The sequence below is a fragment of the Micropterus salmoides genome, unplaced genomic scaffold, assembly GCF_014851395.1.
Source record: "Micropterus salmoides isolate LMB-PRFRI ecotype aquatic unplaced genomic scaffold, ASM1485139v1 Ms_hic_scaffold_18, whole genome shotgun sequence".
NCBI classification, from domain to species: Eukaryota; Metazoa; Chordata; class Actinopteri; order Centrarchiformes; family Centrarchidae; genus Micropterus; species Micropterus salmoides.
Window position 1 is genome coordinate 14399543 of NW_024040928.1, and position 18309 is coordinate 14417851.

The window sequence follows — 18309 nt, forward strand, 5'->3', positions numbered from 1 at the left end:
AATTACTCTCCCTCATCTTGTTCCAAATCCATAAGAATTTCGTTCATCTTCGTAACACAAATTAAGATATTTTTGATTAAATCTGAGAGCTGGATCACTCCTCCATAGGCTTCTAAGGGATCGAAACTTGCTGGCCCAGAAAAGTTATTAGATATAATTAAAATAGTCCGAGTGACTACAGTGACTCAATCTTAAGTTTATCAAGCGACGAGAATACTTTTTGTGCGCAAAAACAAACAAAAATAACGACTTCATTCAACTATTAATTTCCTTCGCTGTTGCCCTCGAGTGAGTTTGCGTAGTGTAACAACGCAGCGCTTCTGTTGTACGTCACACGTAGGCTCACGCTGGTCATGCGTTTCAGAGTCTTAACTCTAGGGGTCATCCATCGTATAGCTTAGAAACAGCCAAATCCTGGACTATTTTGAATTCCAAAGTCCATTTGTGACTTAAACAAAGTGTATGAGTCTAGGAGTGGTAATTTCAAAGTGTTTGAACATGTATTTGCCATTGGGAACACAGAGTCATCCAGGAACTCTATTTGTGGCAGTGGTTCCAAGCCAGATGGGGGAAGTGAGGACAGCCCAGTAGCAAACATCAAAACATCTTCCACAGACACAGCAGCCTGGTCTTCTGCAAAGAAAAAAACAATTCAGATACATCATTGCCATGTGTTTTCTTAACTAGTTATACAAAAAATGAACTAACAAACCTTCACAATCAAGGAGATAGTCTGCCCAGTAGGCCATGGTTTGACTTTCTTTAAGTCTTCGATTACTCCCCGAAGGACTGAGGTCAGTTTTGAAGAGTCTCTCAAGTTCAGAAGCAGTGATTCGACTTTCAGAGTGGTACAGGACAGGGGCCAGCAAAGTAGGGTGTTGCTGTAGTGCATTCAAAAACTCCAGGGTTGAAAGACCATCTCTGAATCTACAGAGTGAACAAAAACATTTCACTGCTGTGTAGGGCCAATTGAATTTAAATTATCTAAAGAAAACTATTAAATATTCTCTTCTCTCCAATTAATATCCACCTTAAACATACATTTGGGGGAAAAAATTATGTTAAATTAATTTAAGAAACCCTATTTTTGCGTTGCACATTAAATGTTAATTGTTACAAACTGAGTATAACACAGAAACAAAAGACTGGAATGACAGACAGCTGGGTGGCTTGAGCACTCATACGATGCCTTCAGAAAGTCTACACACCCCTTGCACATTTTCAAAACTTTGTTGCATTATATAATCAATTTCAAATAGTAATATCAATCTTTTTCCTCCTCACTCTACACACACAATACATCATCATGACAAAGCAAAATTAGGTTTTTAGAAATTGTAGCAAATTTGATAAAAATTAAAAACTTAAATATCACATTCACACAAGTTAATGAACATACAGGCAAGAGTGGAAAATGCTAAGCAAAAAATAATTTCTAGTAATTTTTTATATCATCTGGACTTAAATAAAACATATCCAAAAGAATTAAAAAACAATTAGATATATTTTTGGATTTTATGAGTTGACTCCTGAGTCACTTTGCCTGACTCAGGAAAAGGACCAAGTCATTAATCTGTTGACTGTTACTGCATGTTTACACCAGATCTAATGTTGACAAATGATAGATCATTCGAAAGCTTACGAACTCGAGACAGCCTGTGAAACCCATTTTGAAATTGGACGTTGCGTAACTATAGAATCGGTATTCTAAATTCTTTTAATGGGCTCCTCCCCTTTTGGGCATCGTCATGTTTCATAATTTATGATCAAAACCTTTTTTTATCTTGACAAAAGACATTGTCAGAAAGGTCTAAGTCTCAAGGTTACATATTTTGTGACAAAAGTGATATTTCGACATAACTTTATTAATTTGTTATGGCAGAGTGCATACAATTATTCACCCGGTGGCTATTTTTTCAACTTCAATTTGGAACACAACTTTGTTATATATATGGCTTTGATTTTATTGTAATAAATATTTTTTAAATACATATTCTATAAAAAATGGGGGAAAAAAAAATAGTATATTTGATTTAATGCAAGTTTAAACTTCCATAACATTTTCATACTTTCACTGTTTTCGTTAAAACAAGACCAAACTTAGGTCTATATTCCATAGCATTGTTGAATTACAATCATTTAAGTTTGAATAGTGCATTTTAAATAGAGATAGATTAATTCCTTTTTTATACCCTAAACAGGCAACGTGACTCAGGAGTCACATACATTTCAAAACATAAATAACAACTACTAAATAACAACATGAACAACATATTACTTAATTTTAATTTCTCCTTCAGCACCTTAATACAATGTTTACAATTAGTGTCAGCATTATTTTAAAAAATTTCCCCAGGAGAAAAGTTAGTTTAATATATATATTTACTATTTCTAAAATTTGATTGTTCTGCACCACTGGCAGCCATGTTTTATTTAGGTCAGGCTGACTAATTGATCACAAAAAATTTGAAAAAACATCATGTGACCAGCAGACTCAAGACAGACCAGGCTGTCATAAGTGATAAGGATTTGATGAAAAAAAATCATTCTTATGCCCCAAAAAAAAAGACTGTTTTAGGGTTAAGCACCTTTGGAAGTAATTCCTGCCTGGATTCCTCGTGTATGAAGCTACAGCTTTACACACCCATCAACATCACCACACTCTTTATATCTGATTTTCAGGGACACACACAAGAGATACTAAAACATCTTTGCATGTCATGATCTCTATGAGAACTGGGGTCAGAAATAGATTCAGATCACTTTAATGAGTAACTGGACTGATTTTCCTCTATGGAAGAATTAGTCAGGAGGAGAATCTTGAGATCTAATTTCTGTTTTTGCTTTGTCATTATGATGTATTGTGTGTAGATTGATGAGGAAAAGGATTATATATATTTTAAATTACATCTATAAAAGGTGAGAAGACTTAATGAAGGCACTGTAGTTTGACAGAATGAAGGAACATCACATATCAGTTGAAATACACTAAGGTACAAATTCTGTCACAGTGACAAATTGATAACAGATATACATGCCTGCATAAACCAAAGATGGGGACCATGAGGCATTTCAAACTAGAAAATTTGTATATAAATTCATAAAAAAAGAAAATCATCACTACAAATATCATCTTACCTTTCAATTACAGATGAGTTGCGGTCAATAATATACCATTGGAGGTAGTCTGACACGATTTCTTTCTTTTCTTCCACAGTAGCCACATGTCTCAGACAACCTGCTGTCTGTAACATTGTGCTGTGTCTCATCATACATTCTTGCAGAGCATCCAATGAAGCAGCATTCTCAATCTGAAAGACGTGACAATGGGCATAAACACCCCTGTCAATAACTGTGTGCACTGTATCTCCTTGCCTATTTTTTAATGACATACATAGCATGGTGTAATCTTACACTATTAAAAACTAATAAATTAATTAATTAAATTCTGCACGCGATATAGAAAGTAAACATTGTCTCAAAACACTGCAGGTACTATGTAAAATTCTGCACTACCATACCCTAGCCTTATGCTACTCTCACCTCTTGCAAAGCTTTCCCTATTTCTTCATCAGTTATTAAGTTATTTGTTGCTTTGAATGAAGGCTGGCCTGCAAGATAATGTACAAGATCTTCCGACAGGAAATGGGGCCCTGGACCTCCATGCACAACTGACACAGCAATCATCTTTCCTGCCAGGTAGTATTCATCCTCCCTAACAGCTGTGAATTAATTCATATTGCAAAATAAAACAAACAGTGCATTACTGTAATATACAAGCATATGTCATGTGATATATACAAGCATATGTCATGTGATATATATATATATATATATATATGGTCAATGAGCATTAACCAACCATTAGTAGCCTATAGTACACATCTAACCAATATGCATACCATTTGCATTGTAGACCAAGAACCGATGTCCTTCTGGTCCATCAAAAATGGGCCGGTCTTTTAGGTGTTTCATCAGTAGAGTCAAAAACTCTCGTCTTGGACCACCAGTGTCAATTCCCTCTTCCAGAACACCAGTATCATCAGTAAATTTCACCAGCATGTCACAGGTTTCAGAATAGGTTGTACGCTTGAAACCTCTGACTGCCCCATCCCAAAAGTTAGCCCTTGAGATGTTGAACCGGCTGACTTTTTTGTGATCAATAGGAAGTGACAGGTTTGCCACGATGTCAGGTAATGTAATGCCCGTCTCCTCCCTGTAATGACAAAAAGTGACTTCATTTGTGGATATACCAGAACTATTGTACAGTGAAAAAACTGGAGTGCTATAGTCAAAAGCTGTCATATTACATTGCTGTGTGTTGAAAATTCGTCACATTGACAGCAACCGGCTCTTCGTCTTCTTGCTCAACATTTGGTGAAAACAGGTCTGTGTATTTACTGTTGGGAAATTACCATTTCAATGTTAAAACATCTTACAAACAAAAATCCCATGTAATCAGTTAAATAAATTTAAATTATGTCTTTATCTTTTTTTTTTTTACTTACCTGTAGCAAGACGGTTTTTCTGGATTTGTTTCAGGTGGATCCAGATCCTCAGCATCAGATATTACTATCTGAAAAACAGATTAAAATGTCTTAAACAACAACACTGAAAGCAAGAAATGTCATGCTGCCACAGTCTGCCTTATTACCTGTCCTGGCTGAATTGTTGATGATTGTCCTGGTGCATCTCTGAAACATGATAAAACATATTACAATGATTAGCTCCATGATAAAAGCTATAAGGCAGTTTTGAGTAATATGTAGTAGTAGAGGGAGGGAACAAAAAGATTTATACAAAAAAAACAACAACATTATTTTGTTATAAATCGCATACATATGGCATTTTCTGTTTCAAGTTCATCCGAGCTAATTCTCTGATCACATCAACAACTCAAATAATTTATCTTAAATTATTTCTTAAGAACATGTGGATAGGAGCGCTTCATGAACTCAAATCTGAGTTTGTTTGAGTTTCTTTTTGAATGGAAAATGTATAAAATAAGAGAAAGCTCAAACTACTATTTTTAACTATTACAGTACTTGTATTGCAAGTTTCAGAGTTATAATTAAATAAAGGCCTATAGTACCTTTGTAGAAACGAAAATGATGTGGGACAGTGGATACCCCCCACTTCATTCTCGTGTGTTTTTTTAATGGTTTGGTTAATTTGTGTCATTTGTGTTTATTCACCTGCAAGAGCAACTGTATTTCAGTAGGTTTATTCTGTGATGTTAAAAGTAAAGCTCACACAGGCAGCTGTGGGTACTCTTGGTATGCAGCGAGGGGGCACCTCAGTCAGTTACAGAAACGGCTGATAGCATGTAGCAACGTTGAGCTTATGTGCAGAAATATAAATGTATGTATAATGTGTCTGTGTCAAGACGTAAATAAATAATTTCAACCCATGCAAGCCTGAAAGTTCCTTTGTGTCCAAGTGTGCAACACCTACCTTTCATCTTCCAGTTTGTATTTGGGAGTACTTCGATTTTGTGGTTCAAAAACCTGAGAGGAAACGGATAAAATGATCAGCTTACATCATTTTTTTACATTACAACACAGTATATCAATGCTGAATGGTTGTCTGTGTTACTGTTTAATAGTAACGGCAAAATAATCAAAACAAGCCTTTTTCACTAAAATATTGATCAGGATATTGATGTTATGCTTAAAATCCAATAAATCTAATAAATGATATGAAAATGAATAAATACAAACATACATAATTGGTTTAAAAAAGAACTAACAGATGTACCAAAGTGTCAGCTCGATTGAATTCAGCTCTGCTCCTTGTTGTGATGACAATTTCAGAATCAGAATCTGAGGTATCGTACTCTGAAAAAATTAAATCAAACAACCATTATTTATCCTTCAGCAGAGTATTTGAATATTTAAAAATATTGAATTATGAGATCCACTAACCTCTTTTAAAGTGCTTTTCTAGGCAAATGAAAAAAGTAATCCTGGAATATGCCTTTCCTATTTCCTTTTTATATTCTGCCAATTTAAATGGCCTTTCTGACCCAGGCACATGGACCACCTCTGAGCAGTCTGGATACAAAAGGACATAAGGTCCTTCGTGCATGTCCTTGTTAAATGTTCTCATTTTCTGGACAGCTTGTTTCAGTAGATCAGGTGCTGCTGTCTCTGGGTCTGTAAATAACGGGAGTGTTTTCCCTCTTAGAGGTTTTAAATCAGTCCGTCAGTTCCATGTGGCCCCATCAATCCTACGTTTATCTAGTAATATAACAAAGATATAATTCATGTATAGGTAAAATCCACACACACAAATACATATAGAACATTGCAAAATTTTATAGGACGGTCAGTACAACTTACCTGGACGTTTTTTCTTTCTTTAGGCCTAGATCTTCCTTTTGGCCCATAGTTAAAAGACTGTCTTTCTTTTGACTTCGAGCTTCTATACTCCATGAACTGTTTGTATGATGGGCATGGTTGTTCTGCTGAAATGGATAGAGTTCCGTTTCAAAATAGAAAGTTAGAAGCATAGAGACTGTAAAAGGTTAGAAGCCGCTCGAAAAATCATTAGCATTACTACCCAATTTTGTCCATATGTCCTCAGATAGCTAGCATTATGCTACACTTACTTTGCTTAGCACTGTCCGGCTGTCGAGAAGTCCCCTGTGTTTCCGTCTGGTTCGCGTCCTTTAAAAACTCCAAACACCGACCGCACGTAAAGCAAAACCGGGTTAAGCTGCTCATGTGTTTACCACAAAACGGGCAAAACATCCCTCGGTCGCAGTCCATGTTCGGTCACCAAAAACTTAAATTCCTATATGCTTCATATTCACGCCATATTCACCACATTGAAAACACGAATTAACCGCGCTCACCAACAACACCTATTACCCGCGTTCACTCGTCACTTCCGGTATGTGGTACATTCCCTTTCCGTGAGGGATCGATCGTTTGTAAATTTGTTTCGGGACGAGTAAAAGTGTTTTGCGTCTTGCTAATTTGTATTCTAAAATGTAAATTTGTTTTGTCCTTGGTAAAAATGTTTTGCCCTTGGTAAAAGTGTTTCGCCCATGTAATTGTGTTTTATGGTTGGCTAAAAATGTTTTCCAAAATGTAACTTTGTCTCAAGCTTTGCAAAAGTGTTTCAGTCTTTGTAATGTTGCTTTGCACTTCCCGGCCACCGTATGTCACAGGACACACTCGCAAACATTTTATCTGTTCATCACACAGCTGCTTCATCTTCTTGTTCCATCAAAAACCTCCACAAACCTGCTGCTCTGCTTGTTCTACACCGCCTCCACCTGGAGGACACCTGCAAGATACTTCGCACGATGTCCTGCAGGTGGCAGCAAACTAAAACTACAAACATTAAACAGCTTCCTGTTGAATCACTCATGAACACTATTCCATCTTTATCAATGTTTTCGTGGTGATAGTTTCGTTCTAGAGAAAGTGCAGTAACTGTTCAAACTAAGGAAACACACACATGTGGACCTCCACAAAACTGCTCCAACAAGTATCTGCAGGGTTCTTGTGTGTGATTATGGTGTGAAAAACAGTTTGAGGTGTTTCTGATCTGTTGTCTGAATCCACTGACAGATGATTTAACATTAAAGAACTTCCATCCATGTCTTTGGCTCTGTTCTTCTACACATGTGCTGTTTTCAGTGTAAAGTGTTTTACTCAAACATGAAGCTAAATGACATTAGGCTACCTCATGGATATTCATTCATTTCTCTTAGGGGGAAATAGGCCTAACTGTTAAAAGGAAAGTCTGTGTAGGAAAGACAAGACATTGAAGATTTCTTCTAGCATGGTCCAGGTCTTTTTAACAACGGAGTCTCCCGTCCTGCTGCCTTGACTCTGTATATGTTCACAACAGTGTCAAAATGCCACAGGTGATTGTCACTTTGTGTCACTTCTTCCCACACAGTGAGAATGCGGACTGTTTGACCGTTTAAAAGGGTAAAATATTTTCCACAGAGGTTCAATATCATGTGGGCCACACTGTGTGGATTTAGCTGCAGACATGGTAAGTAAACAGCTCTTTAAAATGACTGAGTAGAAAATAAAATGAAAGTAAACTGGCTTTAGGGGGGCTGACATGAGGTCCATACAAGGGAAATGCTTCAACATCTGTGTTTCTACAGGCTTTTCTTTTTTGTCAGTTGTCTGTTCAAAAGGGCAAAAACTCCACAGACCCATCCTGCTAACTGAACTCTATCTTCACAATAGTGATAAAATCCCACTGGCTGATTGTCGCTTCTTCCCACAGTGCAAACAGATTTAATGTTAGACATCTTTTTATCAAGACGGAATATTTCTCTCTGAGGTTTGATGACATGAGAGCTCCTCATATATTTTACAGTTCTGTGTCAGAGAAGCTTTGCTATAAAATGCTAAACAGAAACGATAATCAAAATGTATTGTCAATCAATCAGTTAAAATATTATCTCATATGCAGAGGTGTTATAATGAATGGTTTATTTGTTTGAACTGTTTCACATTAGTTATCAGATTGTTTGACAGATTACAGAGTATCAAAATAGCTCTGACTTATTATAAAACTCTTAACAGGTAGCCTAAATGTTACTTGACAAACTGATTTTCTGTTGAGTTGTGTGTTTTGATTAAGGTTTTATTGTCATTTCAGTAATAATTGTATGTGTCTATAACCTCATGTCCACCATAAATTAATAACAATACAAAAAGTATCTTGCATCTGATGGACATGACCTTGACCTTGACATGTGATAGGCCTAAAGATGTGTTGTTGTGTTTGTTTTTTAATTGTTTAGGCTCTCGTCGACTTATTTGACTTATGGACTCCATAAGTCCACATCCTACTCATGTGCAGTTAGCCTACGTCACTGTAGCGTTTCAGCCCCAAACAGTGAGGCTTGTTCGAGGATCAATATCTGCAGCTGCCTCGTGCTCCGTGATGACGTCACTTTAGTCCACGTCAAAAGTCCTGTGAGCGCGTGTAAACGCCGCCGGGTGCGGTGGCGCGCGCCTGTAATCCAAGTTACCGGGAGGCTGAGGCTGGCGGATCGTTTGAGCTCAGGAGCTCTGAGCTGCAGCGGACTATGCCGATCGGGTGTCCGCGCTAAGTTCGGTATCGATATGGTGCTCCTGGGGGAGCCCGGGACCACCAGGTCGTCTAAGGAGGGGTGCACCGGCCCAGGTCGGAAACGGAGCAGGTCAAAGCCCCCGTGCCGCTCAGTAGTGGGATCGCGCCCGTGAATAGACGCTGTAGTGCAGCCGGAGTGATACAGCGGGACCCAGTCTTTTACACTCATCCATAAACTGCTGTCACAGCACACACTCGCAAACATTTTATCTGTTCATCACACAGCTGCTTCATCTTCTTGTTCCATCAAAAACCTCCACAAACCTGCTGCTCTGCTTGTTCTACACCGCCTCCACCTGGAGGACACCTGCAACTACTGAAGACTAATATTCAGTTTTATACATTATGTTTTAATGGGTTAATTACATAATCAACAGTGACAGTGATACAAAAGTTGTAGTCGACCAGTTCAATTGCATTTGTTTTCACTTCTTCCCATGTGAAACCTCTTGTGATTTGCTTGTCCACACCACCTTCCCTGGAATAGAGATGTGATTGTTCATTCATTCATTCATTCATTCATCAGACTGAGACTGACTTAGGTGTCAACTACCAGCAGCTGGTGCTATCACGAAGTTATAATCTTGATCTATGATTTTAGGGTTTGCCTTCCCATGGTGGTCTAGCTGTGATGGGGAAGAAGGGTTGCCTCATATCATATCATATCATATGGATTGACGCAACATTCAAACAATGCAACATATTGGAATAACTTAAGCGGTTTTGCAGTCAGAAATGTTCCTGCCTAAGAGTATTTCTAAACTTAATCTGAAACTATGGTAATGTTGGAAACTTTCCACCCTGTTGTTTCCCAGTTGAAAGGAGGGCCATTCTGTCTTATTTTCTTATCACAAACAGGTGACATTTGTGGTCAACCACAAACTATGCCACGGGTGATATTGTGACCATTCTTTCAGCTCGTGTGTGAATATTTGCCAAGTAAAAGTCCATAAAAGAGCCAAACATGTGAGGAGTTACAATAACTAAAACTTTTGCTACCATGACTCATAAATGGCCATTGTTTTGAGGAGAATATTTTATCTGTGTTCAGTATAATTAATCTCACAATACACGTATCAGTGTTATTTTTACGGTCATCAGCTTCTACATGATTCTTCACTTTCCCTCAATAATTCGGTGCTTATTAGAAACCTCCCACAGTCATTTCCAAGGAAGAGAGACCACAAATGAGTGCATCTCAGTTTTCTATCTAAATAAATGGCCCTTTAAGGGTTTTTCCACGTATAAGCGAGGCCTGAAGAAGAGGAGTGACTGCTGTTGAAAAAAGTAGTTAAAATCACTTAAAACTGCACATCAGCTGTCACCTCAACTAAATTTTACCTCAGGATGGGTGTTGTCTGAGCAAGTGTCAAGCTTGAACTCTGTTGCAATTGATAAGCTGCCATCGGTTCTGTTTTGCAAGTTCTCGCCGCTTCTGAGAGCTTGGTTGAGTAACAGAATTAAAATGAGAGAGAGAGAAAAGCTGTCTAATTTTTAGTAATCCCCAGGTGGAATAGGGCATAAATGCAACGCCAGTTCACTGAAAAAAAGTCTGACAAACAAATAAAAAACTATGCTTCATGCTTTATATGTGTTGAAATGATCATAATCCTCGCATCATTTTAAAGACTTGATGGTTTATTAGGGATCCAAATGCAGTTTCTGAAGAGTCCAGGACTTGTTGTGCCTCTAGCACCTTAAGGTCAATTAAGGCTTAGTAATGGACTGAACACAGAAAGCCGTAGATTTGTTTTGTTTTTCTATATTTGTACTGTATTGTGTCTGCGTCCTGGTTAAAGCAGTTAATTTGACTAATCAGCTTTCCTCTCCGTTCTCTTTTCTTTTTACAGCCTCGACTCTTCTGGATGGCGTTAAATGCCAAGCATTAGAAATGTCTGCCCTTGCCCAAGCTCTTCAAAATTCCTGTGATGGTAGAACATGTTTTTGTGTGGGAGGGCTGTTCTGCCAAGCAAAGCTGTTTTGGGCCTGATTCTATTTTCTTTTTCTTTTTTTTTTCTCACAAGAAAATCTTGTTCTTGCATCACCAAATGCTACTTCGTGATGGGGGCAAACAAGACAATAATTCGAGAGCTCACATATGCAGCTTCGCCGTCAGCCCTGACCTTAAGGCAGATTTTAATGGACGTTAAAGCTGCTGTATGTGTCACACACACATAAATATTTCCACACCCTTTCTAAAGTCAATGAATGAGAAGACAAAAATTGTATAAATTTCCAACATGCCACCACCACTGGGTCCATCCAGTAAATTTAACCTCCTCAAACTGTACATTTTCTAGAAGATTCCCCACCCTTAAACATTTTAAGAGTCATTTAGCGTCAAAGACAATGAGGGAATTCTAGGTGGGGTTTTGGGTAGCCCCTTGAGCATTTCTCTCACTGCCCGAGCCCTCCACATTGTCTCACCTTATTGCAGCTGGCGTATCGCAATGCAAGAAAGAAGCATGGTACGGTTGTGGAAATTACCATGAAGCATGGTTAGGTATTGTCAAGCCAGTCATCCATGTGGACTTTTAGGATGCACGGTCTCTTGAGGATTTAGTCGAAACATGATATTTTATGTGGCTGCTATAAAAAGAGGAAGAGGGAATACCCCCCCCCCCCCCCCCCCCACACACACACACACACACACACACACACACACATAATCACATGTGGAAACAACAAAGGTTGCAGCGAGGTTAATATCTTGTCTTTTAGGATAAAGTTAGTTTTTCTTTACTTTTGATTGTGCTGCTGCCAAACATTAATTTAATAAAATGAATAAAATTAAAACCGAGGACAACTCTGGAAACTGAAAATATTCACCCATATGTATTCAAATTGATCAGAACTTAAGCCCTCAATGTTATTTTTCTGGAGTTTACAAGATTACCTTGTGTGCTTTAACTTTCCATCAGACATGTGACTTCCAGTCTAATGTAACTTACCCGGATTCTTACCAGAAGCCACATCAGATACAGCTAATTAGGCAGACAGCTAGTCTCACAGTGTGTGTGTCAGCGAGAGAGAGAGAAAGAGAGAGAGAGAGAAAAGAGAGAGAGAGAAAGGAAGAGAGCACGAGCGAGAGTGAAAGAGAAGGAGGAGTGACAGAAAGGGAAAGAAAAGAGGGAAGAAACAGACTCATTAAGCCAAGTTCTTCTGAGCACTTATTCTGAGTTCTGCTACACTCTCTTTCTCTCCCTCGCTCTCTCTCTCTCTCTCTCTCACACACACACACACACACAAAGCACGCACTATAGCACGATACTCAAAAACACAAAGCAGAAGTGGAGAAAGACACACGGTTTCAGTCGCCGCGGTTGGCTATGGCTCAGGGCTCTGACAGCAATGACACAAGTTACAAGTCCCCGTCTCCTGGAAGCAGGCCGGTAAGTGTACACTCAACAACGTACCCAGTTTTACGTTTGTACATCCTATTTTCTTTGGAGAGCTACAGATGTATTGAGACTGCTTTTTTTAAAAATACAAATCCTATGAATTAAATGCTTCATATTTCTCCTAAATCTCTGATTGGATGCGGCGTTTGGTGCAGATCTGGTGGGCAGCAACGCAGCCTATCACAGTGACACTAGTTGTGTCTTTGTTGGCTCTTTTCACAGCTTCTCAAGTGTTTCACTTGCACACATGGGTTGCAGGCGTGACTCGCCTCAAGTGTAGGCTTTTGTGAATTGCAAAATTTATCACTTATCCAAGTAGTGGGAATCCTTTGTTTTTGCAAGTCCCCAAACTGTGAATGATTGGAGAGCTGTCGGGAACAGACAGTGTGGTTGAACACAGTGTGTGCTGTACGTTTCTGTGCATGTGAGACTCATCGTCCTCATAGCTGACTGGTTTCACGTGTGCTGGTCTCTAGCACATTGTTGCTCCCTCTCTTGCTCAAGAGCATTGTGGAAATAAAACGTTCAAATGCTGCTTGTTCTCTGTTTGCTGCAAGCTGTGAGCTTTACTTCTATGTGGATGAGACAATTACCAGCAGCATCGGTTGTTTGGGGGTTCTCAGTAATTCAGAAGACGTTAGATAATTAATTGGTTATCTCTTTGATGTACAACTGACTCAGCATTTTGAATGAGATTAGTTATTACGATACCAAGAAAATCGAGTATTCAGGACATGAAACAGGGTGTGTGTTATACCTAACCGATGACTCAGCCACTCCCCAACCCTGCCCCTCACATTAGGTGTTAACTTAAGCCCATCTTCTGTCAAACTGTCATTTAAACCCTTCCATTTCACAAAACAAAGCCACCAGCAGGAACCCATGACATTAACAACACAACGCTGTGATCTTAATCAACAAACTAACTTTTTTCAGGTACAGGAAACCCCCCCCCGCCACCCGTTCAGCTTGCCACTTGATGTTTATGTCACTGCACACACACATTAACTGTCAACACTTGTGTTTTTTCACAGAGCTCCTCAGATGATGCAAAGAAGGTGATGCGGCGGGAAAAGAACCGGATCGCTGCTCAGAAGAGCAGGATGAGGCAAACTCAGAAAGCTGACAGCCTGCACTTGGTGAGGAGACCTTTCTCTGCAACACATGCACACACACACACACACGCGCGCGCGCGCACCATATCCATGCTCATACTTCCAAAGCAACACAATTTGACAGTGACTTCTGATTCTTAAGACATTTAGGAGACACTAAAGCAAAAACAGAGAAAGATGTTACATGGCGTTAAATATAAAACCACCGTTTCTTTAATAAACTGCTGCACAATTGTTAGTGGGACAAACTAAGATGGAACACTGAAGCAGATATAGCATTAGTCAGGGTATGATTGAACACAATGACTTCTCCAGTAATTATGTAATTATCTTATGAATCCTTTATGATGTGCAATATCTTTACATGCTGTCTCCTCTTTCATCAACACACATTTCGTCGTACTGACGACATCTCTGTGTGACTTCCTTGTTCAAGCCAAGATACTTTGTGCTGTAGACCTACTGTACTCTGTGTCAGTTTCAGATTATTATATACCTACTAATAGCAGATATAGCATTTGTAAGGGTATCCTAACAAAATACTGTACAGAGTAATTGAGTGAAATTTACTGTCAGCGGTGTCATCTCAATGTTTTGCCAAGAGTGACAGAAGAGCAATGGTGTTTTCCTAGTGATCAATTTCCAATCCAACTCCATGTTATGTGGCCCTGCACCTACAGGAACTGTCTGTAATGCTTTCTAGGTTCCCATGCAGCACTTTCAAGCCTCTGGGAATGGGTTTGTACTATATTTACAAAATGCTACCTGACCATGTGGCGATGTGTCATGGCTTCTGTTGGGCTGCACACTTGGACGCCGCTCTGTGTGTTTGCAGAAGCTTAGGGAATAAATTAACACGTGTGGGCAATCACTCCCTTTTTTGCAGCAGAATCCAGAACCAGAGATTGCAGCGCTGAATACGATAACAGAAGTGCGTTCAGCCCAGCCACTTTGTTAATTGCCTCCGTCATTCGTTTTAGGCAGCTCGTTTCATGTGATGCTTGGTAGTCGGTGTAAGAGATCACTCTGTTATTGATGAGTCTTTTATTCATCTATTAAAACATCAATAAGAGGGCAGGCAGTTCTTCTGTTTTACCTCCAAACATCTGAACTCGCAGCTTGCAGGCACAACGATTTATCTAATGAATCCTTATAACCGACAAAAACATGCAACTTTACATGCTGTCACCTCTTTCATCAACGCACATTTCATCGTACTGACCACATAGCCACTCTCTGTGTGACTTCCTTGTTCAAGCCAAGGTGATTTGTGCTGTTAGGCCTACTCAACTCTGTCACCATGATGCTTTCAGAGCAGCTGTTTCTGTGAACTTTATCAGATGAACCGAAGTGATTTTGACATTCAGAAAAACCACACTGTAGGCAGTAGTAGATCCACTGATTCAAATACATAAGAATCCTGTGAAGAATGATGTATTTTATCAATCTAAAACATCCCAGCGTCACAGAGAACACCAGGGGACCACACAGCAAATTCTGTGGTTTTACTTTCATCGTCTCACTAGATAAACAGGAAGGCAAATTTTCCCTCTCTATGACACAGTGGCTTATTTCCTGTTTCTTCAGTAGTATTTTTTTCTTCTGTGTAAATGAGCTTGAAATTCTGTGTCGTGGGCAGGAGGGGAGAAAAAGGCAGTCACTTCTTGTAAAGCACTGATAGCAGTGGGCTGTATTTGGCTAAGTGACGCAAGTACAGGGGTTTGCCCAAAGGTTCTGTGACAGTAAGGACCCACAGCTCAGAATTATGATCTTTCGGCCACGGTGTGTTGACCTTTTCACTACCCAAGTGGAATATTTCTCCCCTGCTATTCCCACATCAAAAAGAAAAAAATGTTGACGTACAGTTTGCTCTACTTTTATTATCTCGAAGTTGATGTTCGGTAAAAAAGACACTATAGAGAGCTTGTTTTGGAAATGACATGACTTACATCATCAAAAATGTTAGACTTTTCAGATTATGGTGCTTACTCAGCTACACTGTGTTTATACTGTAAAGGTAGTGATTGAATCAGTATTGATAGGTGGGTGTCAAAGGACAAAAACAACTTTACCTAAGTTAGCTAAAGTGTGCTGTAGATTTTTTTTTATGTGTTTTTATTAACTTCCCAGCAACCTATGGGCTCTGTTCATTTATGAATGACAAACATGTTGAATAGACATTCAATAAATGTCAATAAATTTTAATAAAAATTGATGCTCACACCTACTGAAGTGAATGGAAACTAATGGCTGCTATGAGTTCAGAAACAGGACTGAAAGTCTGCACTCATGCTAACTGTAGAGCACAGTACTGATTTGAGCCAAGGACTAATGGCAGCATGCTAACATGCTTACAATGGCAATGCTAACGTGTTAATGCTCCTCATGCATATTGTTTATTAAGTTCAACATCTTAGTTTAGCGTGTTAGCATGCTAACATTTGCTAATTAGCACTAACTATAAAGTAGCCTACTCTACAGCTGAGGCCAATGGCAATGCCATTCGTTTAGCAGGTATTTGGTCATCAGCCAAAGTACTGTGCAAGTAAAACATTTGACCTGATGAAGGTGCTATTAAAAGTCAGAGGATCACAAAAGTTATATATAAAGTTGTGCTGAAGGGGACATGTGTGTACTAAATTTCATGGCAAACCATCCAATTGTTTTGGAGAAATTTCACTCAAAACTACAAATGTCAGCCTCATGATGGTGCTTGGTTAGTCAGGGGATCAACCAAGTCTGTAGGATTAAACCCACAGACTGTATATAAAAAGTGGACGTAGTCATCGTGGTGTGACCCGTTGGTTTGTGGACTGCTGTGTTGAAGGCTTGAGTTTGACCGATAGGCCGCCACCATGTTGACCAGCGTCACCGGACATGACCATATGTGGACGAGACGGTGGAACTAACAGCCGTGTGTGGAGCTAGTTAGTTTGCTTAGCTAGGTGCATCTGTAATTCATGTCATTTTAACAGGGCTGACAACTTTGTCTAGCAGTCTTAAAACTAAATGTACTCACCAGAGAAAGTGAACAGCCAACTCCTAATAAGCTTTTTCAATGGTGCTGGTTAAAATTACACAGTGCCGTGGGTACGAGTCACTCAAGCCTGATTGACAGGTCGCCATGGTAATGACTTGTCAATCATAGATAATTCCGCCCTGAAGCATACTCTGCTTTATGGTCTATTTTCCTCTAAACAGGACCATAATTTACTAAATGAACATCATGTTGTATTGAAGAAGACATGAAACTAGCGATTGAGACCATAATCTCATTAGGAAAGTGTTTACTGAGGTAATTAGTCAGCTGAGAAGTAGGGTCATTTTACCATCATGTCTAATGGAGCCAACCAGAAGAGTTGCACCCTGCTGGCCGTTTGATAGAATGCAGGTTTAAGGGACTTCGGCGTTCGCATCAGTTTGCTGACTGGAAGCTTCCCGCTTGATGAAACCTCTAGGGACTGTGATTGTGTGTACAAAATTGCACTGCAATCCATCCAATAGCTGTTAAGCTGTATCAGTCTGGACCAAAGAGGTGAACCAACAGACAGACATTGCCATCCTCAAAGCAAATACATTCAAATAGATTTTTAATAAATCTGCCATGCTTTGGAAAATGGTCACAGGTGAAATATACTTTCAATATACTTTACAAAAATACCTGGATGGAAACAGGATAATGCTACAGATTTTAATTTCCATTGATAAGATTTGAAGTCACCCAGTCTGACTTGTAACCACACAGTAAAGCCGCTGGTATCACCAATAAAAGAGATCTTTTCTCAAACATCCTGTCCCTGTGTGTTTTCCAGGAGAGTGAGAACCTGGAGAAGGAGAACGCTGCCCTGAGGAAGGAGGTGAAGCAGCTGACTGAGGAGGCCAAGTATCTGTCGTCTGTGCTGAGCAGCCACGAACCTCTGTGCACCGGCCTGACTCCTCAGACCCCTGACCTCCTCTACCCTCCTCATCACAGCAGCTACCACCACCAGCACATCACTGTACCACACTACCAGCACTGACCTGTATGACTACTGAGACGGCCGAAGACGTGCTGCGAACAGATGACTGACCTCAACAGAGAGAAAGACTGACTGGAGATCTGTCCGTAAATGTTAACCATTGTTCAAATTGATCAAGGAATAACATGGCAGGCCAATATGTCTGCCAAACAATGACAGTATGGGACCCAAACTGTACCATGCAGTATTCAAAACTATTTATTTTGCTTCTGCTCATGTCTTTGCTTTTTTTCCTGATTCATTTCAGTGATCTGTATGGCTCAATAAGTAGAATTGTCAACCAGTCTATGTTTACATTGGGAGAAAAAAAAACAACCTACGGTATGTTCAGGTGACTCAGATGATACGGTATTTTTGTAAATTGCTTAATTTTTTTGTGTCACAGAGAGCACCTCTGTCATCCAGTCATGTTTTGAGTTTTCGTGTTTTTTAATGTGTTTCAGTGTGTAAATGTAGATGCGAATATGCTCAGGAGCTTTTGACAGATTTGATTGTGGACAAACAAGAATGTAAAGTCAAGATCCTAAAAAGAGGCTTAAATGTACCAAAAAAACAGAATGGCTCACAGTGAAGAATGCGTATTCAAAGGGTCTTGACTTGTGTACTGGAGACCCAGCAAAGATATTTATTAAATGTGATGCCTTTTAGGTGATTGTTTCTGAC

The 18309-nt window shown here is 39.3% G+C and overlaps 1 protein-coding gene and 1 pseudogene across 2 annotated transcripts; one reads left to right on the forward strand and one right to left on the reverse strand.

Moving 5' to 3' along the window:
- Positions 1-20: 20 nt before the first annotated feature.
- Positions 21-7276, reverse strand: LOC119908958 (annotated as a pseudogene).
- A 4930-nt stretch (positions 7277-12206) lies between these two features.
- Positions 12207-18308, forward strand: LOC119908476 (basic leucine zipper transcriptional factor ATF-like). Of its 2 annotated transcripts, none has more exons than XM_038726181.1 (3): positions 12207-12503; positions 13547-13651; positions 17440-18308. In XM_038726181.1, exons 1-3 carry the CDS (start codon positions 12441-12443, stop codon positions 17644-17646), a joined length of 375 nt encoding a protein of 124 aa, XP_038582109.1. In that variant the 5' UTR covers positions 12207-12440; the 3' UTR covers positions 17647-18308. The 2 variants fall into 2 exon arrangements, with proteins under 2 accessions (XP_038582109.1, XP_038582110.1); XM_038726182.1 differs by lacking the exon at positions 12207-12503 and adding an exon at positions 13300-13448.
- Position 18309: the final 1 nt, after the last annotated feature.